The sequence below is a fragment of the Rosa chinensis genome, chromosome 7 (genome assembly GCF_002994745.2).
Source record: "Rosa chinensis cultivar Old Blush chromosome 7, RchiOBHm-V2, whole genome shotgun sequence".
In the NCBI taxonomy this organism is placed as follows: domain Eukaryota; kingdom Viridiplantae; phylum Streptophyta; class Magnoliopsida; order Rosales; family Rosaceae; genus Rosa; species Rosa chinensis.
In genome coordinates this window covers 23,209,454-23,235,564 of record NC_037094.1, presented here as the reverse complement: position 1 = coordinate 23,235,564, position 26,111 = coordinate 23,209,454, and the positions used below count along the sequence as shown (strand labels likewise).

At 38.0% G+C, this 26,111-nt stretch overlaps 2 protein-coding genes across 2 annotated transcripts; one reads left to right on the top strand and one right to left on the bottom strand.

Annotated features, from left to right (window-relative positions):
* Positions 1-18,291: 18,291 nt before the first annotated feature.
* Positions 18,292-22,162, top strand: LOC112179885 (glutamate dehydrogenase 2). Its single transcript, XM_024318377.2, has 9 exons — positions 18,292-18,658; positions 18,744-18,857; positions 20,388-20,609; positions 20,723-20,797; positions 20,884-21,000; positions 21,114-21,364; positions 21,466-21,541; positions 21,622-21,708; positions 21,833-22,162. The coding sequence occupies exons 1-9, from the start codon at positions 18,551-18,553 to the stop codon at positions 22,016-22,018; spliced, it is 1,236 nt and encodes a 411-aa protein (XP_024174145.1). The 5' UTR covers positions 18,292-18,550; the 3' UTR covers positions 22,019-22,162.
* Positions 22,163-22,856: 694 nt separating this feature from the next.
* Positions 22,857-24,888, bottom strand: LOC112180561 (light-harvesting complex-like protein 3 isotype 1, chloroplastic). The gene is made up of 3 exons (XM_024319117.2): positions 24,386-24,888; positions 23,367-23,504; positions 22,857-23,259 (listed from the first exon to the last, which is right to left on the bottom strand). Exons 1-3 carry the CDS (start codon positions 24,759-24,761, stop codon positions 23,015-23,017), a joined length of 759 nt encoding a protein of 252 aa, XP_024174885.1. The 5' UTR covers positions 24,762-24,888; the 3' UTR covers positions 22,857-23,014.
* Between the last annotated feature and the right edge of the window lie 1,223 nt (positions 24,889-26,111).

The following is a 26,111-nucleotide window of genomic DNA, read 5'->3' as shown; positions in this document are numbered from 1 at the left end:
GAAACTTTGGTGAATGAAATTAACCAACAGATGTACCAATCTTACAGCTTTTATAGCATTCCCTGAAAAGAATCTACTCCCACTGAACTTTTAATTAAGGTATGCATTCAGTAAAAGGACATAACAAGGCATGCATATGCAATAAAGTCCAATGCTTAAAACTTTGTTTCTACAACACATATGAAGGACTAAGCTGCATGTCCTTGGATTAAATAAATGCGAATGAAAACGCAGTTGGATTAAACGCAAAATATTGAACCATATGACTTAAAGTGTGTCTTTTAAAGGTGAGAACAATTCATGAAAGACAAATGGATTTACATTACCCGTCAAAAATAAATTGGTTATAGACACCCTATAAAGGTCCTTATTAATTGTAGTATATTCAATTTCAATTTGAAGGTACTGCAATTATCAACTAGATAGAAACGTAGATGAACTGCAAAAAATACACAAAAGGACAAAATTCACTACAACTCTGGTATCTATATCTTGCAATGCAAATTAACTTGTGTAATCTATGCACGAAATGATCTTAATTTCCCAAGGCATTAATAAAGGAGAATAACATAAAGTGAACACAAGACCACATTCGACACAATGAAAAGTAATCATAAAGGAAATATCCCTGTAAATATATATATCATTTTATTTGGAACCCAGCTGTTCCATTATACCTCTAAAGTTAGTTCCTTTAATATTTCCTAAACAGAAATAAAATTGCCAAAACAGACTATATGTAACAGAAATAACAATACATGTAGGATCATAAGAACTACACAACTTGTATCCACCCTTAAACAAGTGAATCTAATAAACCTACCAAAAGCAAAAAATTCTTTTTATTTCATTTAAGTTTTTGCCAAGAGTTTCACTTAGTGCCGATATTGATATAAAGAGGACCTATCATATGACTCCTAAAATGAGAAAAACTATGATTCATTGTTATCGTATTAATGTGAACAAATACCAAAATATATTTTCTTTGATAAGTAGTACAGTAGCGTTTATCAAAAGATCATTATTTGTAGTAGAGAAGGTAAACTGATAAAAACTTATCTTTAAAACGAGTCAATGTTTAAAGATGACTGCACTTATGGCAGTTGCTTGAGTTACCAAAACTTTGAAGTAAATTTTCATGCAGAGAATGAAAAAGTATATTTAGTCTTGAAAAATCCTTTTCTAAAAGATAGCATGAAATAATGAATGGGTTATATGAAGATCCAGGAACTTATAGTAGTCAAAATAAATAAAAGACGCCGAATAAATATATATATATATATATATATATTTTAAGCAACTTGTTTAACACTAAGAATCAGATCTGCAAGAATATTTGAAGATCATGAACAAGCTTCAAAACAAAGCAATACTTTGGCAGCCAACATATACAGATAGTATACCAAACACATAATCAAAATTAATACATAATTAGGTAAAACCAGCACATCTTGACTATGTAACTCATCAAGGTATTGTTTGATTTATCACATATGTTATTACAACCAAGCAAACAAAAAGCAAATGGTCCTTTTTAATTACAGTTCCATGAATAAACCAAAATAAAATAACGTAACACTCTCCAAAAAAGGAACCATGATTGAGCAAAAACCAAACATAAAGTCAACACCATAACTATCCAAGACTTGAGGATTGATGAACATAGCTACTATATTTCAACCATGCAGTATATGCAGCAACTTCAGGGGATAATTACATTCCTTTCCCCCCTAAAAGAGAAAACAAAACAGTAGCTATTGAGGTATGACAAATCTCTTCCCCTCAAGGTAAAAGAAAGCAGTAGTTATTTATGAAATTGATGGAAGATTCAGACACTCAACTCTAGTTGTTGCCCCAGTTTCACCTCTTAAATAAGAAAGTGGAAAAACTTATTAGAATACTTATTGCTGTAACAGGTCATTAACAGTTCCTTAATATTTACCCTAGCTAGTTTGAAAATTAATAACTAGGCATTAAAACTGAGAGCCCCAAAGTGCTTCATCGTGTAAGCCTTACCTAGAGTGGCAAAAGGACAATTGACACTACTGAATCACATAACCAAAGATCAAAACTCAACTATAGGCTAGGTCAGTTAGATAATGTCAACACCTAGGGTGGCAAGAAGAACATCTCTAATGACCTATGAATGTGAATTTTAATTTTGTTATGTGATAATATTGAATTTAAAAGTTGTGAATGTTTAAACCTCCTATGGGGAGCAAAGACACTGACTTTCAAACTCAATATTACAAGGTATTGGTCCAATACATATGTTTAATTATAGTCTGTAAGTACATTGGCCTATTACCATTCAACATATGATTTCCCACTACGACGAGGAAACCGGAGATTCAAGGAAGCAAAGAGAAAGATCACAAGATCGGTTCTTGAAGACAAGATCAAGTCAAATCGAGTCACTGATCTTGAGTTTAATGTGTATTCATTCCATATTGGTTGGTATAAATCTAAATTGATATGCATATCGGTTGTATTAAGTCAATAATCCCTTATGCATTAAAATGGCTTTTAACATGCATATCAATTTGAAACCTTGTTAGGAAAGTGTCGATTGCACATTCAAAAACTGTTTTAAATCTTTCTATATTTATCTTAATCAATTATCAAGAAAAGATTTGATTGAGGGGGAGTTTTTCTCCCTTATAAAAAGGTTTCAAAACTGAAGTTTTGGTTAGGGTTTTTGACGGCTGAAATTGGTTTCTCTTTGAACTTCTTGTTTTGTTCAAATCGTTTTCGAAAAACTCTCTTTAATTGTTTCATGTGTTACTTTGCATAATCTTTCACATTCACTCTCAAGATCAGTGATTCAATTGAGTGAAAGGAAGGCTGAAGATTGATTGCCTGGAATGTTGAATCTAGAGTTAGAATGGTTGTAAAACAAGTTAGCATTTGTTGCTAAGAAAAGGTGTTTGTTGTGAACAACACTACTTGTATTCTGTAAACTCTAGTGTTTAATATTGGATTAATTTTTCGTGTTGGCTACGTTAAAAGCCACGCAGTGAAGTTTCCTCAGTGGAGAGGTTTACACTGCGTTAGCAAATCTTCGTGTCATGTATCATACTTTCTTTGGTTAAACTCTTGAGAAAAAGTATTTTATCAACACTGGTTCCATCTAGTATTTTCAATTGGCATCAGAGCGGGTTCTAGAACCTTCTAGAGATCCCAGGAAAGATGGAACATTCACGTGATAGGGCTGCTGGGGGATCTATAAATAGTCCTCCCTGGTTCGAGGGTGGATGTGAAAAATACACTCAATGGAAGATTTACATGAAATCATACCTCTATGCTCAAGATGAACACGTGTGGAACATCGTAGAAAATGGCTGGAGTGTACCTATGACAAAAGCAAAAGAAGAAGGCGCTTCCACTACCACTCCCAAACCAAGGAAGGACTGGACTGAGGAAGAAGTTCGTAACTTGCAAGCAGATTTCAAAGCGAAGAACAGCATCTTCACAGCCCTATCGGAGCGGGAAAAACTGAGGATAAGTCATTGTGAGACTGCCAAGCAGGCATGGGATCTCCTACAGATTACATACGAAGGAAATAAAAAGGTACGTGCACAGAAACTGCAAGCACTGATTTTTGAATTCGAAACCATGACTATGGCAGATGATGAAACCGTGGATGACTTCCATGGTAGAATTCTTAAAATCTCCGGTCAGTGTCGCAGTCTAGGAGCACCTTTTGATGAAGATAAAATAGTCAAAAAGATACTCAGGGCTCTACCGGAAAAATTTCACTCAAAGGTTACGAGCATAGAGGACTCTTTTGATATAGATGATTATCCACTTGATGAGCTCATCGGAAATTTGAAAACCTATGAGATGAGGTTAAAACCTGAGAAGAAAAACAAGGGCGTAGCCTTCAAAGCAGTGAAAGAAATTGAAGAGGAAGAAGGATCACTAGATCTTGCTCTACTGACGAAGGAATTCAAAAAATTTCTCAAAAGCAAGAACTCCTCTAAAAACACGAATGCTCCCAGAAGGAATAACTATATTGGCAGTGGTAACAACAGTGACTACAATAGTAAGAATGGAAGAGGAAACTTCAAAGGAAATCACTCAGGGAAACCAAAATGCTATGAATGTGGTGGTTTCGGTCACATTTCTACTGACTGTGGAAATAGGAAGCTTGGAAACAGCAACAACAAGTCACTCCTTTCAACTTGGAGTGATGATGAATCTCAAGAAATTGAAAATGTGGCTCTTGTCTCATCATTGTTGCCTGATTCTGAAAGTGATGAGTATTTCTCTGATGATGATGAAACAAATGTTCGCTGCAAACAACTCTACAAAGCTTCAAAGGCCACTCTGATTAGAAACTTGAGCTTGGAAAAAGAAGTAGATTTCCTGAGGACTGAAAAAGAAAAGGTGGAGAAACTATTCGAATCCTCACAATCTGCATGGAAACTGGAGAAAAGCAAACTCGTGAGTGAATCGGCAGATCTACAAGGTGACCAAAAGATACTGACGTGGAAGACTGAAAAGAATGAGTATCTCAACAAGATCAAACTTCTAGAACTGGATGTTAAAGGACAAAGAGCCCTGAACTTGGAACTGTTAGCGAAAAATGAGTCTCTACAACATGAGTTAAAATTAACTCAAGAAAGATTCATGAAGTTTGATATCAGCTCCACTTCCATGTCCAAGTTACTTGGATCAGGAAAAGCTCCTCATGATACATGTGGGCTAGGATACACTGGAGAAGATTCCAAAAGCACCAAATTCGTACGAGCCTCAAAACCATCTGTAGAGCAGATAGATGTCTCCCTTGATGATCATGTCAAAAGTGTAAGGGAAGGTAATTCAAAACAACATCATCAGGTAAAACTTGACCAAGAATCCCCCACTGGTCAACACAGGTACGCAAACCCTAGAACCTTTGTTCCTACTTGTCATCACTGTGGTAAGATTGGCCATATCAGACCTAGATGTAATGAACGGTTTTTAAACTTACAATTTTCTCAAGAAAAATGTACTGTTGAAACCTTACAGGTTGAGCTTAAAGAACAAAAGGAACTCATTAACAAATTAACTGAAATTGTTTCTCAAAAGAATCCTCAAACTGAAAGAAGAAAAGATGTCTGGACCAGAAAAATTAAAAGCAAAAATCATTGGTCCCCTGTTGGTGAAACTGATGATACATGTCTTTTTGTTTGTGCTAGCAAAATTCATCAACGCTCTCACATTGAGGCAACTTGTTTGGTAGCTTTAACTGCATTTGCTGACAAACGACGAGATTTTTGGTATGTTGACAGTGGTTGTTCTAGACACATGACTGGAGACAAAACCTGGTTTACTTCATTTGAGGATGAAAATACCTCTGGATCAGTCACGTTTGGAGATGGGAGGAAAGCTAACATTCTAGCTCGAGGTACAGTAAACACTCCAGGTATACCTAACCTTAAAAATGTGTTATTTGTTGAAGGATTAACTGCAAATCTGATTAGCGTCAGCCATTTGGCTGATGACTATGAAGATGTGTGGTTTAACAAACAGAGATGTTTGGTCCTAAATCAGAAAGGTGAAGGTATCATGGGAGGTATGAGATCTGTTGATAACTGTTATCATATTCAAGCAAATGAATCTTCTAGTTTGCAGTCTTGTTTGTCTGTTAAATCCACAGAGGAAACCTTTGAACTTTGGCACAGAAAGATGGGACATATCAACTATCAGGACTTGCTGAAATTATCTTCCAAACAATGTGTCCGAGGCTTGCCAAATTTAAAAGGTAAAACTGACAAGATGTGTGGAGACTGCAAGGTTGGAAAGCAAACTAAGGCACCTCACAGAATGGTAAATTCTGCGACAACCTCACAAGTATTGGAACTATTACACATGGATCTCATGGGACCAGCTCAATCTGAAAGTCTTGGAGGTAAGAGCTACATACTAGTAGTTGTAGATGATTTCTCAAGATACACCTGGGTAAACTTCTTGAAAGACAAAACTGAAACGTTTGAGTCCTTTAAGAACTTGAGTCAAAAATTAATCATTGAGAAACAATCATCTAATAACTGTTTAGTGAGAATAAGATCAGATAATGGAACTGAATTTAAAAATGCCTCTTTTTCCAACTACTGTCATGAGCTTGGTGTGTCACATGAGTTCTCAGCTCCAATAACCCCTCAACAAAATGGGATAGTGGAAAGGAAAAATAGGGTACTGCTAGACATGGCTCGAGTATTACTACACGCTGCAGGTTTAAGCAAAAACTTTTGGGCTGAGGCGATCAGCACTGCTTGCTACACAATAAATAGAGTATTCCTTAGACCAGGTAATGATCAAACTGCTTACGAGCTGTGGAAAGGTAAGAAGCCAAATGTTAAACACTTTCATGTTTTTGGCAGTCCTTGTTACATTCTACGAGATAGAGAACACCTTGGTAAGTTTGATGCTAGAAGTGATGATGGTGTGTTCTTGGGGTATTCTCTGAACAGCAGAGCATATAGGGTTTACAATAAAAGAACTCGTGTTGTTATGGAATCCATAAATGTTTCTATTGATGATCAATGTGTGAAACAGGAAGTAACATTTGCAGATACCTCACCCTTCTCGGTCACACCTTCACAGAATACTGAAACATCATCTGAGGAAGAGGAAGAGGAAATCCATGACAACATTTTTGAACCAGCTCCCACCCAAAGAAGAGGGTTCAAGCAAGTTCAAAAAGACCACTCCACTCAAGATATCATCGGCAATCTAACAGATGGTCCGATGACAAGGAGAAAGGCTGCAGTTCAGGTAAGTCCCTCTGAGGTAAGTGAAGAAAATGTATTACTGTGTTTCCTTACCGAAAATTTGGTAAGCATGAACATTATATCTCATTTTGGTTTTGTGTCCATTATTGAACCAAAAAATATCAAGGCAGCCTTGTTGGATGATAACTGGATTAGCGCCATGCAAGATGAACTGAATCAGTTTACTAGGAATGATGTATGGTACTTAGTACCAAGGCCTAGTAAGTGCAATGTTATAGGAACTAAGTGGATTTTCAGAAATAAAAGCGATGAAAAAGGAAACGTGATTAGGAATAAAGCCAGACTAGTTGCTCAGGGATATTCACAGGTCGAAGGACTTGACTTTGACGAGACATTTGCTCCTGTAGCTAGGTTGGAATCTGTTAGATTACTCCTATCCATTGCTTGTCATCTCCGGTTCAAATTGTTTCAAATGGATGTCAAAACTGCCTTTCTGAATGGATTTCTTCAGGAGGAAGTTTATGTAGAGCAGCCTCCAGGTTTCCAAGATCCACACAACCTAGATCATGTCTACCGGCTCAAGAAAGCCCTGTATGGGCTAAAGCAGGCTCCTCGAGCCTGGTATGAGAGACTATCCACTCATCTTGTGGGAAAAGGGTATGCTAGAGGATCCATAGATAAAACATTGTTTGTGAAACGAACCAAAAATGACATTATCATTGCCCAAGTGTATGTTGATGATATTGTATTTGGTTCCACTTCTAAATACCTTGTCAAAGAATTTCAATCTGTCATGGAAAGTGAATTTGAAATGAGCATGTGTGGTGAACTAACGTATTTTCTTGGACTGCAAGTAAAGCAGATAGACACAGGTTTGTTTCTCTCTCAATCAAAATACGCTGAGAACCTGATCAAGAAATTCGGTCTTGCTTCCAAGAAGACAGTGACCAATCCCATGAGTACAACTACAAAGTTAAGCGAAGATCATGAAGGAAAATCAGTTGATCCGACTCTCTATCGAAGTATGATCGGGAGTTTGCTCTATCTCACTGCCAGCAGACCTGACATCTCTTACAGTGTGGGTGTGTGTGCTCGATTTCAAGCAAACCCCAAAGAATCTCACCTGGACGCTGTCAAAAGAATAATCCGCTATGTGGCAGGTACAGTTAATTGTGGCCTTTTCTATACCTTCGACACTAATGTAGAAATTGCAGGATACTCTGATGCTGACTGGGGAGGAAATTTAAAGGATCGGAAAAGCACTTCAGGGGGATGTTTTTTCATTGGCAACAATCTGGTTGCCTGGCATAGTAAGAAACAAAACTGCATATCCTTGTCTACTGCAGAAGCTGAATATGTTGCCGCTTGAAGTTGCTGCACACAAATACTTTGGATGAAGCAAATGCTTCATGATTATGGCATATCTCAAGGTAAGTTGTCTATTTTCTGTGACAACACTAGTGCTATTAACATCACCAAGAATCCTGTTCAACACTCTCGAACAAAGCACATTGATCTCCGATATCATTTTATTAGGGATTTGGTTGAACAAAACATACTTGAGTTAAGCTTTGTGCCCACTGAAAATCAACTTGCTGATCTGTTCACTAAGCCTCTTGACACTGCTAGGTTTGAAATGTTGAGGAATGCCCTAGGGATATGTTCTAAGCATTAAGGCAAACTGATGACTGTCCACTATTGATTGAGAAAATTGTGATCCTAGTATCCCTTGATCACAGTCACTAGTGAAATGTACATATTTTCAGTCATGTATCTTATGTTATCATGCCTTATTCTGGACAAATGAAATTGTGTACTCATGTTTAGTCACTGAATCAAGTAACCCTACTATGCATCTTCACCTATAGCCTATGTGGTGGCATGTTTCCTTTTGTTTTCTGTCAAATGAGATTCAGTGAAGTAGACGAACTGCTTCTTTTGCTCACATAACTAATTCCCTCTTCTCAAAGTAATCAGGTCCTAGTTGTGGTGAACTTTCTAGGATTTGTAAGAAACGAGAACGGAAAATTGTATCCCATCTCTCAAAGTAATCAGGCCTTAGTTGTGGTGAACTTTCTAAGGTTTGCAAGAAACGAGCTGGTGAGTGATCTTTGCACGTAACATAAAATCATGCAGACAACTACTCGAGACTCTCTCCATGGAGCATCCTTGTTATGCTTAGTACCCTAAGAACATCTGTTCTGGGAGTGGCTGAGAAGAGTCTTGTTACATGAGTACTATTTGTCACTAAATAAAGGAGATCTTTGACTCCACTAAAACATGTGCTTGGGAACAATGATTCCTGCTCCTTCTTAGGAGATTTCATGAGCTTTACTTTAGTTCTCTTACTTCACTCCTTCTCTATGACACTAAACTCTTTTCTAAGCCCCACATCATGGTTATATTCACTTCTATCACAGGTTTACTCCTTAAGGTCTAACTATGAGTACCAATTCTTATTGTTGAGAGAATACATCATGCTTCGTACTCTGAACTATGTGCCTTCCACTAAGTGATCTGTGCTCTCTGTGATTAAACTTCGCTATATTTTCTCTCCTCGATATGACCTATGCATTCATTGCCTTGATACTTGCAAAGGAAACGATCCTCTGATATACTTGCAGATTCCCTGAATATATTTTGGCTCTTCGTTTCCTTCCTTGATGGTAATCTGCCTACAATTAATTTCCATAATGATTATGCCTAAGTTGAGGGGGAGAAGTTATCTGCATGCGTATATCTAGGGAAAATAAATTGTCATAACTTCTCTCCCCATTTGAGCCGCTCTCCCAATCGGTGTGTTCCTTGGTCTTCCTAAAACTTAACTGTTCACTACATATAGCCTCTCTTGTCTCCCTCGGATTTTACTCTTGGTTGTCTCTGTGTGCAGGTTCTTTCACCCACTGCTCTCTCACCATGGTTCGCTCACAGCAAACAACTCGCCTTGGAGGACATCGCCGCCTGCCTCCTCCAGAAGAAGGTCGTCAGGCCGCTGCCAGAGCCGGGATTCTCCATCCCGGCATGCACCGTGCACGCAGTCGGAGTCCTCCTCCTCCTGTCTCTCTGGAAAGTCTCCGTGATCAGATTCTAGTGGCTGACTGGCGAATTGCTTGCCTCACGACGGACATGGACGACATGCATTCTCTTCTGGTTCGAACTCGTCATGCCCTGACCACTCTCACACAGGAGATCCGGAACATGCAGCGCCACCCTCCCGGGTTTGACGCTCCCGGTCCATCCCATGCCATGCAGGAGCCTGTCGCACCAGAGGAAAGCTCGGATTCCATGGATGAAGAGGAATTTCTGGACACCGTCACCCAGCTTTGTGAGGAATTTGACGTGCCCTCCCATTCAAAGGGGGAGAAGTAACTTGATTTTTCTTACTTATTTCTGTTTCTGCATTTTTAATTTTTGATGGACAAAAGTTTTTTTTGGTGTGTAAGTGCATAAGCACAGATACTCTTGGGATGCTTGCTATTATTGTTCTTCAGTAATCGTATTTTGGCTACTTGGATCCGGAAAAGGATGGAAACTGATTCCTTAATCCAAGTAGCACCCTTTGTTTAGTGATTAGTGTTTATCTGTGAAACCTAACTTGCAGGACAAAAGATGAAAAATCATGCGTTGAATGGGAATGCCCAAAGGGGGAGATTGTAAGTACATTGGCCTATTACCATTCAACATATGATTTCCCACTACGACGAGGAAACCGGAGATTCAAGGAAGCAAAGAGAAAGATCACAAGATCGGTTCTTGAAGACAAGATCAAGTCAAATCGAGTCACTGATCTTGAGTTTAATGTGTATTCATTCCATATTGGTTGGTATAAATCTAAATTGATATGCATATCGGTTGTATTAAGTCAATAATCCCTTATGCATTAAAATGGCTTTTAACATGCATATCAATTTGAAACCTTGTTAGGAAAGTGTCGATTGCACATTCAAAAACTGTTTTAAATCTTTCTATATTTATCTTAATCAATTATCAAGAAAAGATTTGATTGAGGGGGAGTTTTTCTCCCTTATAAAAAGGTTTCAAAACTGAAGTTTTGGTTAGGGTTTTTGACGGCTGAAATTGGTTTCTCTTTGAACTTCTTGTTTTGTTCAAATCGTTTTCGAAAAACTCTCTTTAATTGTTTCATGTGTTACTTTGCATAATCTTTCACATTCACTCTCAAGATCAGTGATTCAATTGAGTGAAAGGAAGGCTGAAGATTGATTGCCTGGAATGTTGAATCTAGAGTTAGAATGGTTGTAAAACAAGTTAGCATTTGTTGCTAAGAAAAGGTGTTTGTTGTGAACAACACTACTTGTATTCTGTAAACTCTAGTGTTTAATATTGGATTAATTTTTCGTGTTGGCTACGTTAAAAGCCACGCAGTGAAGTTTCCTCAGTGGAGAGGTTTACACTGCGTTAGCAAATCTTCGTGTCATGTATCATACTTTCTTTGGTTAAACTCTTGAGAAAAAGTATTTTATCAACACTGGTTCCATCTAGTATTTTCATAGTCTTCTACATGGGATTGCTATTGACAATACATTATGTTAAAAGATGTTAATTAAACTGGACCAAAAATTATGCAGAGTTTTATGTATTTTATTCGAGTTTTATGAATTGTTCACTAATTATTAACTACGTCTACTGAATTGGGAGAACAAGTAATCAGCTATTTTTTAAGCATATAGTGAATCAAACAATGCAGACAGAAGCATCTAGGATCATAAACTCGATAAAATACAAGGATTAAATCAACATAGTTTGTCAAAATCATGCATGCCTCACCAGGGTCATGAAAAATTACTTAAAATCAAGACAATTCATCATGTAAAGCATTTAGGAAATCATGATTGAACTACGGCAACTATATAGTTTTGCTTGATTTTGAGATAGGTACGGAAACGCACCTGGAAGCAAAATTATCCTACAACTTGGAAATAGCAACAAAATGAAAGCATACCCGCAGCAATAGGCTCCCTCAACCACACTTTCAACAATAATTATACACAAATATAGGCGGAAAAATGTAAATTGAAAAAGTGAAAATATTTGTCAGGATAAACATTGTGAAATCGGATTGGTTTTAGTAAAATGAGTTCTTTTCATAAATTTCTTATTTTCTAAACATAAAAGAATCAATCTTTCGTGCAAACTCATGCATAAGTTTTATTAAGATGCAAACCAAAGCAAAATCAGAAAATAAACTGAAGTTCTAGTTTTGTATAACATGTCTGCTCAACTGTAGTGCCAAGACTGTGACATACTGAATCAAATTCCCAAAACTGAAATAACCAACTGTAGGTTATAAGCTAAGTTAATATGTTTGGTCTTTGGAGGCATGAAGAACTTCCTACACCATCTGAAAGTGATTATCCCAGCTTGTAAGGTGCTGATCTCACACCTAATGATGCATGTTATTTAAACCTCCTGTGGGAGCAAGAACTACAATCTTTAGGCAATAAAATCACAAGTTTTCTGATCCTTTCTATAGAGTTATAAAAACTTTTAACATGTAATTGCTAGGGCAATATTGAATGTTAATTAAAATTTTAGATAACTTAGATCAGAACAAGTTTTAAGTGTCTTATGTCGAAATCTTTCAGAGTTTTATGCTAAAACTTAAGGAATTGTGTAGTTTTGCTTAGCAAAAAAGGGAGTACTTAATCTACACAGCCAACAAAACACACAAAACAAAACCAGATAAGCAAACAATATTCATAGAATTCAACTAACACTTGCAGCAGTTTCATATAGGCCTCAAGGCTATGGAATTTAGATTTGCAGTAGTAAATTGATAAAATATAAAGCATATATGAAACTCATGTAAAGATCAAGTTGAACACCATGTTTACTAAAACTGAATAATGTTTGCATCAAAAACATCTAATTTGGTCAATTTGAAGGTATAAAACGGTTTGCATAAGTGTCAGTAGTAAAACCATTAAGCCAAAGAAAAAAAAATCAATATAGAACCCACAAAGAAAATAAAATTTTCTGATTTCTCAGGAGAAAGGCAATCTACAGTTTAAAGGTTAATTACATGCTGGGAGAAGGCATCCCAATTGACAAAATGCATTTATCAAGCTTCAATGAAGAATTTACTGAAGAACTCCAACCTTTCAAGGTTTTGAAATTTGCCACAAAATATCAGACTAAAATTCACAAAATAAACCTCAATCGTGTTGCAAAAGTATCTAAAACAAAACCCATAAAACGATTTTGACAAAACAAATTGCAACCCTCTGAACTTTTTTTTTTTTTTTAAGACCAAAGGTTTTTGGGTTTTGATTAAAAACCTGATTTGACGCATTAAAGACGGGTTTACCTTCTACAATTTTGTTTTCAAATATATTTTTTCAAACACATGCTCTTCCCCCTCTTTTAAGATCAATCGGTCCAAAACATTTTGATTCTTAATTGAGCACAAAAGGCTCTGATACCAAATGTAAAACTAAAATAAGATTGTACTCAATCTAAGAACACAAAATATAATTAAGATTAACATATATAAGCATAATATTAAGATGAACAAAATATAAATCATGTATACCAACTTGAATTAGTCATGATAGATCTTCTCCTCTATCCAATCCTGTATGCAACCTTTTATGGGGCAAAGCTTATGAATAGCGTGGTGATTGATAGAGCAAGGATCTAAGACTTTTTATAGGCATCAAGGACTAAGTACCTCCCATAAAGGATTCTTAGTCCTAGTTGATGTAGGCCTTTGTTAAACTATTTCATGTACATTTAGGATTACTCTATAATTAAGTAATCAACAATACATACCGTATTCAGTACTGATTATACATAAAGAGGTCACAGACTTGAATAATCAAAGCATTGTCTAATTACGTATTCTGCACGCAAATAAGGTAGCTAAGTTGTTGTGGTACATAATGAACATTGATAATTCCATATTAATTCTTACATGTAATACATAACTAATCTGTCTCAAGAGACTCTACAAAACAAGTTGTAACACAAAGGTACGGGATATGGTACCTTGGCAGCTGGACTCTTGGTATGGTTTTGGTTTTGGTTTTGGTAATAGGGTTTGGATGCTGATGCTGCTGATCTAGCAGATAGACGAAGGCGTTGAGAGAACTGAAGCAGCTCCGCTCTCCGACTAATGTAGCCTTGGCCACCAGCACCATGCCTGTAATGAATAACCTCCCGCTTGATGGTGTGTTGAATATAAGGATGGTGCTGGTCAGGGTGAGTTGATGAAGATGGTCTTCTCTTCGACCTCTCCACGTACACGGTCAGCAACACCGGTTTACTTTTGGGGCAGGTTACCTGAAATTAAATTATATAGTGATGAATTACTACTACCAAGTGAAGATATTTTGAGATTGATTATCAATTAAACAAGCCTTAAAGGCGAAGAAGAATCATCGAACTGGAATGAAATGCAAATTTCTGTGTCGAGCGTATGTTAATTATTACCTTTTTGGTTGGCATGTTGATCGAGAAGGAGAAGATTATGAGATGATTTGCTGCGTTGATAGTTAAGAGGGTTTTATGTGTATGCAGCATGGTGGCGAAGATGATGTGAAGCCAAAGAGAGAAGGCCAAAATGAACGGTTATTTCTTTGGTTGGAACGAAACCAGAGACTCATTATTAATTTGGATATAATAAACAAAAGGGTCCAATGCAAACCCCGGCCATGACACAATGAAGTTTTTTCACTTGAACTATAACATCCCTATATTCACAAGATAATGCAATGTAATGGCAAAGTCTCTTTTACATTGGGAGATCAAGTGACAATATGTTGACTATTGTTAATGTTTATTTTGAATCACTTCCTTCAAAATCAATTCAAATGTTTCACTTGTTAATATTCATATTACTTCCTTTAAAAAAAATATTCATATTACTTATTCAGAGCGAGTTACATATGGGATTATTCCGGATTTTAATGATGAATTTCTTATTGCTATAACGTTGTAGTCTAGGCACTTTAAGTCCGGTTGTGGCTAAAGTCATGGCTCAACATACCATTTTTCTGATTTAGGCTACTTCTATTTGGCTTTCTGCTAAAAGGCCAAAGTTCATAAACAGGAAGAGAAGGATTAGAAGCTCTAGCTCCAATTCCAACTTATGCAATTATTTTCGCTTTTTTTAATTTGTTAGGTGATATTCAACTTGTAAGTTCCTTCATAATTAAGCAATTGTTGAAGGATGTCGACATAATGTGTGCCTCTTCAAACTAGGGTTTAGTCATTGAGTTGTAATAGGAGAAGGTTCTAGATTACCTAGTTATGTTCGTATTCTATTACCTTTTATGTACTCTGTAATTCCCAATTTAAAGGGCTCCTATTATCAATGATAAAACACAATTCTCTCTGCAATTCCATTCTCCTACAAACACGTTATCAGCAGGAGTTCTAACCCTAGCCTAAAAGAAAAACCCTAAAAGAAAACCAAAATTGCCGAAAACTCCTTCACCAAGAAAACTGCCGCAAGCCTGCAGCCTTCCTGCCGCAGTTCTCCAACCCTAGCCCTAGCCTCTTGTCGCAGCCCCTGCTGCCCCTACCTCCTGCCACAAGTCCCCGCAGCCTCCCTGCGCACCCGCCTGCAACCTGCACAGCAGCAGCCAACCTTCGCTGCTGCCCTTGCACAGCAGCCTCATAGCCCTGCAACCCCGCAGTCGTAGCTAGCTTGCCTAGCCATGCAGCCCCGCAACCCAGCGCGGCTAGCCCAACGCTGAACAGCAGCCCATCACAACCTGCAGGTCGTTGTCGCCCATGGCGTCTACACCCCGCGTTTGTGACATCCTCGCTACCTAGCGCCTCTGCTGCATTGCTTCTGATTTCGTCCGCATCAGTTAGCCTCTTCCAGCTAAACGAGAAAAAAAAAACCCAGAAAACAGAAGAGGAAGAAGAAGACGTGTAGAAGAAGGAGAAAAAGGGAGTGGGCCGAGAAGAAAAGAAAGAAGAAAGAAGAAAAAAAAAAAGAGAGAAAACAGCCTGGGCCGAAAGAAAGAAAAAAATGGGAAAGAAAAAAAAGGGAGGGAAGAAGGACAGCCCACTCGCCAGTTTTTGACCAAATTCCGGCAATACTAATTTAGCTACACACCTGCCTCAACACGCGCGTGTATAAAGACTCGTGAAGCAAAACTTCAAATTACCAAGTAAGTTTTTAAAATTAAAGTTCCTGCTTTCTTGTCTTTTAAATTCCTTTATTTGCTGCAGGATTAGTAAAATACGAACATAGGTTCGATTATTCAATAAGCGGAATTATAGGGATTCACGCTAAACGAACTAAGAGTGTTTGTAATCAATGAACTAAGAGTGTTCATAATATTCGGACTAAGAGCATCCGCAAGCATCAAATTGTGACCATATTAAACATCATTGTTCGATCTAATCCAAATATTCTTGGAAATCGATTTCTTGGTAGCATTAAGGCTCGGAAATCTTATATTAGTTATCATGGAAGTTTTTATTCGAAACTAATCTATTCTCCTTTGTCTTTGAATGTCGAATGCAAACGTGCAAAAATTCGACTTCACTAAACCAGATTCAAATGACATTTGTTATCACCGATGGGTGAATGACGTCAAGAATCACCTCACTACTAATGAGATTCTGTGGAGAAGAGCTCACAGACTAAAGATTAATTGAGAAAAATCCTCTCAACCTTCCTCATCTCAGCATTAATGATTGCCAAGCAATAGGCTTGTGTGCAATGCTAGATGGATTACGAGGTTTTATCAACTTATGTCAGTTACTGAGAAAGCTAACAACATACTCGTGAAAAACTATAATTCAAAGGCCCGTTGGAACTAAAAGCGTTCACGAGGTGAATTATAATAGCGCACCTAAAGAAGGGCGCAAGGAGCGGAACCCAAAAAAGTTAAGGGCCAACGAAATGGACGTGTGGGTTCATACAACCGCCCTACAAAGGAAGGAAAACTGCGAGATTGATAAGCAGACACGTGGCAACATTAGCCAACGTGGGAGAGGCAAAACAGGCGTCACCGATAGTGGTGGTGTCGCCACCAACGTCCATGGAGGAGGTAATGCTATAGATGTGGATCTTTAAAGCATTAGTTTAAGTACTAGAATGAGAGTGGAAAAATAAAGCTGCACAATACAAGTGTATAAAGATATGAGAGAGCATGAGGCTCATCTCGCAGCTAAAGGAGATGATGGAAATGACAATGACGTCAATCTCATCATTACAGACTTCAAATCTGGCGAGGAAAATAACCATGTTGATGCCGCAGATTTTGATTAAATAGTCTTTTATTTTTCCAAGAATTATGTAATGGCAATTATGCCTTAATTAATAAATGACAATTTTGTATTAACTCTTTCTCAAGTGGCACATCCAATGAAGTATGATGTCTAGGAAAGTAATTGAGATTAGTGGTACTTAAGAGAGCCTCGCTCCACCGACATCTCTCTCTACTTCCCTGGTCATATTTGATTGGAATTATCAAACGGATTGAGTGACTACGATTTGTCTAAGTTTGACTTTATTTTGGATTAGACGTTGGTTAAGAAACTTTGATGTAATCATTGGCTATTAATAAAGTGTCGATTATTTTACTTAATGTCTTGGACATACCTTAATTCGAACTTTATTTGAAAGATATAAGAGCCAGTGGTTTTCATGTGGAAACACATTGTGAGAATGGACAAGAGTTCATTTGCATCACCTCTAATGACTACGGACATAAACGAGTATTAGAAACTTATGTGTCGCTCTAGTGGGTTGTATGCAACCACTATTCGAGTCATTAAATCCAGTCATGTCATGCGAAATGATTTATGGGATTCTGACACATATAGGCTTTTACATGACCGTTTGGGACACCCAGGTCTTGATATGATGATCAGTCTATTAAACACTTCACACGGACATCTATTCTTCAAAACGAAGAGAAGTAAGAACCAAAAATCAATTAAAGGAGAAGCACATACGCCTCATGGCCCCAAGACTGTGCATGACCGACCACTTAGGGCTGGAGCTGTCTACCCCCTACGGCAACAACATGGCTTTGACGCCATGGACTCCTCTTTGACTCCTTTTTCTCTCTACTTCTTTCTACTAAGCAAATTTAGTGAGAAAATCTAGTAACTTACATTATAAAACTCAGGTATAAATTTCACATGACAACCTACAATAAGTAAGAAAATCACATAGACAAGCTACCACCAAATTACACAAATCACATGCACATCTTTTCTTATCCACCCTTGAGAAGGAAGGCTTAAGACTCGTTACAACTCATCAAACAAATGAAAGATTTTTACGTCATTTCACATTTGCTTTCAATTTTAAGGTACACCGCACACCTAATAAATCAGAATCATTTTTATCTTTTATTAGAAGGGTTTCTTTTATTTTATTCTGTAATTTCCATTCTAAAAAAACTTCGGAGTAATAAAACACTGAAACTTCATTGCCATAGCTGACTTTGTTTTGGTCACCATAATAAGGTCCCCGTCTCTTAAATTTTCAGTTTCAAATCCATAATGGCCGTAGATTAATAGTCCACAGAGACAAACACTCAGTCATATCCTACTCAAACCAGTCTGTCACTATCCGCAACAAACCTATCTCATGCACTTAGAAAAGGTCCTGTCAGAGTCCCTCAGTCCCATTAGTCAAAAACAACTATATACCAATTCCCAAGAATGGATATATATAGCTGAATAAATAAATTTCCATTTTACTCTTCACCTGCATTGTATATAAACCTCCCCCAAATACAATCCCACATATCATTTCACTCTTCTGCTGACCTTGTCCTGGTGTTTGTGGGTTGCTTTCAGTTTCTGGGTCTTCATTGTTTCATTCACTTGAAGCAGCCATGAATGCTCTTGCAGCCACCAACCGCAATTTTCGCCATGCAGCTCGCATTCTTGGGCTGGATGAGAAGCTTGAGAAGAGTCTTTTGATTCCCTTCAGAGAAATCAAAGTAACCTTGTTCTCTCATTTGCATAAAGTTTTGATCTTTTTGTTTTTTTGGTTTTTGGGATTTTTATATGATGTTGGTTTTGCAGGTTGAGTGTACTATTCCAAAAGATGATGGCAGTCTGGTTTCCTATGTGGGATTTAGAATCCAACATGACAATGCTCGTGGCCCAATGAAAGGAGGAATTCGTTACCATCCTGAGGTTATATTTCTTACTTCTTTGATCTTTCTTTTTCATGTTCTTGGTATTCTGTGTTAATGTTGAAATCTTTACATGAATAAAGTTAAGAACTTTCACTGGTTATACTTGATTTTGACTGTTGTATAAGTGGATTTAGACTGTCTGAGATTATGCATGAGCAAATTAAGGGGGAATGGGATCTCTGTTTAGATTTGGATTCTAGTTTTGATTTCCAGATCTAATTTATTGGTCCAGTTTTGGACATTTTGGTGATGCTTGTGATTACAATCTTGATGGTCACATGCCCTTGGTTGAAATTGGAATTGTGATTCCATAGATTGTTATGCCAGACCCTTGTTTCTCTGAATTGTTTGATGAGGTATGTCAATGTGGCTTGGGAGCTATGTTTAACTTGGTCGATTTTCTGATCAGGGAGGTTGGCTTCCCTCTTCAAAATTCGAGAACATTCGAGAGAAAATACATTCACTTCAGTTCAACTCATTATTCGAGATACTTTATGAAATAGGAATTTAAGTTGCTTATTTGTGAACAATTAAATGTATTTTATCCAGATTACTATTGGTTCCCTTTTCTGAGCAGTGCACTATAAATGCTCAATAAACGACAATGTTTAATACTGCGATATTGATCTACTGATAAGCAATTATTAATTGGTTTGGTGACTTACGTAACGGTGTTAACTGCGGTTACAGAATGTGAACTCCAAACTTCTTTCTGTTTTATGCATGCTTGCAAGGTCAATCCAGTACGTCTTGGGTTGTCGTCTTCTGATTTTATTAAGTGTTATAAGTGAAGTTGTTGTTTTCTGTTTTCCCATTTCTACTTTATTTGTTCTGTGTCGATATGAAAAATTGCTGGCTTGTTTCCCTTATAAATCAAGCAACACTATCATGGTAAACCATGGTAATATTGAATTCTACTTATCTGAGCAATCCATGTAGTTGAATTAACTGCTGCATTCAATTTATAAGCACGAATTAGGCAAAGTAAAATGATATGTACAGTTGTGCATGGCAAGTGCTACTGCCATTCGTATCATTAAGATTTTACCTACCGAATTACAGCAGCATATGCAGTGCTGCTAGCTGCTAGAGAATCTAGAAACATAATCTGTTTGTTTAGAGCTTTTCTTTATATGGCCTCAAATAAGAGTATAATTGCTCTAAAACGTTCAACTAGCTGTAAATACCCTATACATTGTGTTTAAATAAATAGAATTGATACTTTCAGCATTTAATTCTTTATGGATATGATGAACATTGAATGAACGATATTTTTCATACAGAATTTCTATCTCACTTGCTAATTTTGCCATCATTTCTATATACTGAATCTCTAAGCACTGAAAAGTCTATATTCAAAGCAGTTTTCTATTTTGTGCTCCCATGTGACCCAATGTGGTGATCTTGTGGATCAATGAGCTGGCATGATTTCCCTCATGTTGTGTCTAGAAATGATTTCAAGTATGTACTCTGACCTGTAATCCAAATATTCATCGAGAACTGAACTATCAAATTACAATGGTGCAAGGTTGACCCGGATGAAGTGAATGCTCTAGCTCAACTAATGACATGGAAGACAGCTGTGGCAAATATTCCTTATGGGGGAGCTAAGGGTGGGATTGGCTGCAACCCAAGGGACCTGAGTATCAGCGAGTTAGAACGTTTGACTCGTGTTTTTACTCAGAGGATCCATGATCTCATCGGAATTCACAGGGATGTTCCTGCCCCTGACATGGGAACAAATGCGCAGGTACTTTTTTTGCAGTCACACTGAATCGAGACTGGACTTTGTTTGGTTTCAAAGGACGACTATGTGTGATTTTTGCGGTCATAATACACTATCCTAATTCTTTATGTGTACAGACAATGGCTTGGATTCTTGATGAGTACTCAAAGTTTCATGGGCACTCACCTGCAGTTGTGACAGGAAAACCTATTGTAAGTATCTTGCACCACAAGAGAATAAACAATCTTATTCTAAGTAAAACTATAATTTTATTTCTTTTATTGATGCTGCCAATTAGGATCTTGGGGGTTCACTTGGAAGGGAGTCTGCAACTGGACTTGGGGTGGTTTTTGCAACAGAAGCTGTACTTGCTGAGTTTGGGAAGTCAATTTCTGGCTTGAAGTTTGTTATACAGGTATTTCTTAACAATCACATTCTTTTTCCTGGGTTTATATGTGATGACTTGAAAATGCATTCTACATCTGACCATTTAGAACATTGTTCTGAAATCTCATTGATACATCTCAGGGCTTTGGAAACGTGGGCGCATGGGCAGCCAAGTTGATTCATGATAGAGGGGGTCATGTCATTGCTGTTAGTGACATCAGTGGTGCAATTAGGAACACAAGTGGAATTGATATCCCAGCTCTACTGAAACACAAAGAGAGCAATGCAAATTTGAAGGAATTCCAAGGTGCAGAGGCTATGGACCCAAATGACTTGCTTCTTCACGAATGTGATGTTCTCATTCCATGTGCCTTAGGAGGAGTCATTAACAAGTGCGTATTCTGCCTCACTAAGAATACATGATACGATATATTCCATTATTCCTTGAATTTTTCATGTTGTTGATCATAGTTTCTTATATTTTGTATTGAAGGGATAATGCTGCTGATGTTAAGGCAAAGTTCATTATAGAGGCTGCAAACCACCCCACTGACCCTGAAGCTGATGAGGTAATAAGCCTCTGCATTTGACCAAGTTATATAGGCATTGGTTGCTTAGTTACATATTTAATAGAATTCCTCTCCCTCAGATATTGTCCAAGAAGGGAGTTGTTATTCTCCCTGACATATATGCAAATGCTGGTGGTGTGACTGTGAGCTACTTTGAATGGGTTCAGGTATGATAAATGCCTGAAGAATGTATTTGGGCAATCAAACTTCAATGATATGTTCCCATCAGCCACATGTATCAATATGTTTCTGAACTAATAGGGCTCAACTCCACCCATATTTGTTCTGCAGAATATTCAAGGCTTTATGTGGGAAGAAGAGAAAGTAAACTGTGAGCTTAAAAGGTACATGCAGAAAGCTTTCCTTGACATCAAGAGTATGTGTCAAACTCATGACTGCAACTTGCGAATGGGAGCTTTTACCCTTGGGGTGAACCGGGTTGCACGCGCTACCCTCTTGAGGGGCTGGGAAGCATGAGCTAGCTTATCTTTATTTGCTCCTCCTGTTGGCTTATCAGATGCTTCTCCTTGTCATTACAAAGAAGTAAAAGAACTTGTTTGTTTTTCAGTCAATGTATGAATGTGCGCATGAGGTTTTCATTTTAAGATCGGAATTTGCAAAGAGCAAACTACAGATGAACACCTGAGGCTTTAAGACCAATAGTACTTGGTTAATTTGCACTCCAAATCTTTTCTGTTCTTCTTTAACTCATATTTGCTCATTTGCTGATCTTCTATCACAATCTCTCAGAACACCCTTGGCAATAATCCTATCTTCCGATTTTGAACCTTGAGCATTGAGCTTGCTTGGACTTGTAGTCTTGTAGCAGCCCCCGATGGTGCATATGGCTAAAAAGGCTTAAGCTCACACATGCTTTTGGAGTCCTCCACATTCTCAATGTAATACTCACTAGGAATAGAGGGTTCTGTGTACTGAACATCATCCTGTTATAGGTTTGGGTAGGTCAATCCCCTATCCATTATTCTGCTCTAGTAGAGGCTTCTAAATTACAGGATCCCCTCTGGTTAATCATATTTTTTACTAGTGACCTATGTAACAGAATATTTCAAGCGACTTATCATTCATGCACAAAATTGACCTGGTTTGGCTAACAAGCTTCCCCTCTATAGGTCTCAACTTTTGCATCATTCCACTTTCTTATAAGCCTCGTTTGGGTGATGTTCAGGGGAGGTCACTCATAGTTATCGAGGTAATCGGCATATAATTTGTTGTTGGTCAACCAGGGTATAATGAAAGCTAAGATAACCCTATCAAGAGACAAGAAATACAGATCCACACAAAATTTCAAGAGTAATTTGTCATTGTAAACAGACATTTACTAATAAATTTATGAGCAAAAGTACAATGGTCGAGATACAATTTTCATCCTCTAGCACAGAAAAACTACAGTAACACAAGGAAGACACAAGAAAACTGCCTTAGTTCAAATTTCAAAAGGCAAACTCAAGACTACTACTTGGGATTGCCAGGAGTCTCATCCTGCCAGGTTGCCTGCCATTGCTTGTCGTAAAACGTTGTCTCATCCAGCAGCTTCTTTAGTTTTTCAACATCCTCGTTCTTGCGGATCAGAAGTACTCCTGCCACCGCTACGAACAGTAATGTTTTGCAGACAAAATTGCCCATTTGATCAACTAGGCCTACTCCAGTCAAGCTATCAACCAGATAAGCACTGAAGAAACCTACCATGGCAGCACGACCTGCATAAAACTCGTAAAAGAGCACATAACCGATTAGTTTGAGGAACATGTGCTGACGTGCTGTCCAGGGTTTACAATTCATATAACAAAAGTGGATCTGAACAAACCATTGAGTAGCTCAGCTTCAGGTAAATGGTATCTCTTTACCCATGCCCACCAAGGTACAATTGAGGTGTCGAAAAGTATAGGGTTATCATTACTGGACGATTCTGGGTTATCCTGGAGCCATTTTCTCCTCCTAGCCTCTGAAAGTTTTTAAGCAAGGTTGAGCATTAGAAATCAAGTAATCCCTGAATTATCAGGAAGGATAAAGTTAGCATAACAGGTTATTTGTCAATGAAACGATTAGATAGAATCACAGACTCTACCTCTTTGTAATAAGTTTTACAAGAAGATGCACAAAATTGTTTAGCAAAACACAAGAATACACAAACATCTAAGAGATGCTTTCCCTTTGACTCTATTCTATTTCAAGCAGCACCTGATTCTCTAGCACGTCATGTAAATAGAACCAACAAGTGAAATAGGAATACAACTTGCTCAATCTTCACTCACATGAAAATTTAAATCTTGAAAATGCAAAGTCAAGTATAAATTCTCAACAGAGAACACCTTATCTGAGGTGACAATCTCTTCTACTTGATGTTTCCAATTTCCAAATGGAGCCCAAATACACTTATTACCGAGAAACAAGGAAAGACCAAAGCCAGCATAAGAAAACAAAGCAGAATCAAGTTTGAGGATCAAACTAGTAATGCCTGAGACAAAGCCAATGATCTCGAGGATGCCCGAGAACTCAAATCGAAATCCCTTCATCTAAATTTCAAAACTTTGGGGGAAAAACCATGTCTTTATTGCTCTAAATCAAGTATGAAGATGCATAATTATAAACCAAATTAAACCCATTTGGGTGTTTCACTTCCAGCCCCCATTCTACACAAACATCCTCCAGTGCTTCTCCCTCACCCAAACCCTCTCAACTACCACTCACTGTTCCTCATAACTAAAATTGCCATTACTGTCAACACAGATAAATCAGCAAGAAAAACAAACACAGAAACAGAACATCAAACACTAAGAATGAACCAAGTAAAGTCCAAAAAAGAGAGACACCCAGAAGCCTCACCAGCATCAATAACAGCATCCCAGTCAGTCTTGCCACTTTTCTCAAACTGCTTCAAGTCCCAAGTCCCATTGACCCATCTGGCGTCCTCAAACAAACTGACCACCTTCACCTCCTCCTCAGCCGGCCCAGCTGACCCATTAGAGCTCTCACTCTTGGCCGCAACCGGCTCGGGGACCTTGGGCTCTGCCTCCACAGCTGTGGCAGCAGCAGCAGCTCCTGCACCATTTTCAGCTGAGGCTCTGGTGGTGAAGAGAGGGGTCTTGGGTCTGAGAGAGAGACAAGGCTTGAGGGTGAAATGGGGTTTTGGGTATGAGGAGGAGGGAGAGAGAGTTGGGAGATGGGTTGACGGAGAGAACAAGGACATGGAAATGGACATTGTTTTGATTGAAGGAGCAGAAGGGAGGAGAGGAGGAGTTTCAATCAGAACATGGTCAGTTTCTTTGGCTATCCTCACCCCTCACTTCCTCACCCAATTTGGAGTTGCTCACCTTTTGTACTATGTTGCTCACTTTGGTTATTAATATAGTAGGTGGAGTATTTTATTTGTGATAAATTCAGGTGTGATGCAGTGCGGATAATACCATGGACCTGTGATGACCATTTTGTCAAGATTTCATTAATTTCATAATAAATCAGAACAAAACATACAATACTTGCATATGGGTGTCGGTTCAATACATTATAATACAAAATTATTAATTTGTTGATGAATGCATTTTGTGCATTCAAAATATACACGCAATTACATAAGTTTGTAATGTGTTGAGCCGACATCCATATTCATCAATCTTTTAACCTCCATTGTTATTACTTGTATTATAATTTATAAATCATTTTACATTGTATTTAACTAGCTGTTAGAGACTCTCACTCTCACCCCTCTACAAACAAAATATACAAACTTTGCAATTGGAATCATTTTTTAAAAAACTTGTGAGTAGTCCATGCCAAATGAATTTTGTCTCCTACTTTACTTCGGCACGGGCATTTGTTGACGTGGTAAGAATCTCAATGACAAGTTAGCAACTGAACAAAGAAAATGACTAGATGGTAAAAACTAAAACAACTGTTTTGTTTAATTTTTAACTGAGTTCTAGTAATTATCAGAAGATAGCTTAATTACTTTTTTGAAAGTGAAGCTTCATTGAGACATTAGTGATTACAATCACTGAGAAGGGCATCCCTTATACATTGGGAGCAAAAACAAACCATACTTGGCTCTCTAGTGAGTTCGAAGCATGTTTTGCCAAATTATGAGCAACTTGATTAGTCTCACGAGGAGTATACAACACTTCAAACTCTACCTTACGACGTAGGAACTCCTTGACTTCATCTAAGAGCAATCCCACACTAGATAAATCTTCTTCCTCCCTTGCAAGAGCTTGAACTAGCAGTAAACAATCTGTCTCAAAGATTACTTTCTCATGATGCAAGGTTTCAGCAAATTTCATCCCTTCCACAAGAGCCATCAGCTCTGTATGGAAAGGAGAAGTCATCTGTCTAAGGGGAGCAGCTGCAGCAGCCACAAAACTGCCACTCTCTTGCCGCAACACCACCCCAAACGCTGCTGCCCTTGTGGAGGCTGTATACTCCCCATCAGTGTTGCATTTCACCCACCCCGGCGCCGGTTTGGACCACCGGTGTGACTGCCCATTGCTACGCTGCCTCTCCATTTCTCCATTCCACTAGCTTTCTGAAACTCCTGCAGCCAGCCCAAACTCAGTAG

Bases quoted from the DNA above. Each gene is read 5' to 3' on its own strand.
- LOC112180561 (XM_024319117.2), bottom strand. From the start codon at position 24,761: ATGTCCATTTCCATGTCCTTGTTCTCTCCGTCAACCCATCTCCCAACT. The intron at 23,505-24,385 runs GTGAGGCTTCTG...AAAAACTTTCAG, and splicing joins GGATGCTGTTATTGATGCTG to AGGCTAGGAGGAGAAAATGG. The intron at 23,260-23,366 runs GTTTGTTCAGAT...AGTTTTATGCAG, and splicing joins TGAAGCTGAGCTACTCAATG to GTCGTGCTGCCATGGTAGGT.
- LOC112179885 (XM_024318377.2), top strand. From the start codon at position 18,551: ATGAATGCTCTTGCAGCCACCAACCGCAATTTTCGCCATGCAGCTCGC. The intron at 20,798-20,883 runs GTAAGTATCTTG...GCTGCCAATTAG, and splicing joins TTGTGACAGGAAAACCTATT to GATCTTGGGGGTTCACTTGG. The intron at 21,001-21,113 runs GTATTTCTTAAC...GATACATCTCAG, and splicing joins GCTTGAAGTTTGTTATACAG to GGCTTTGGAAACGTGGGCGC.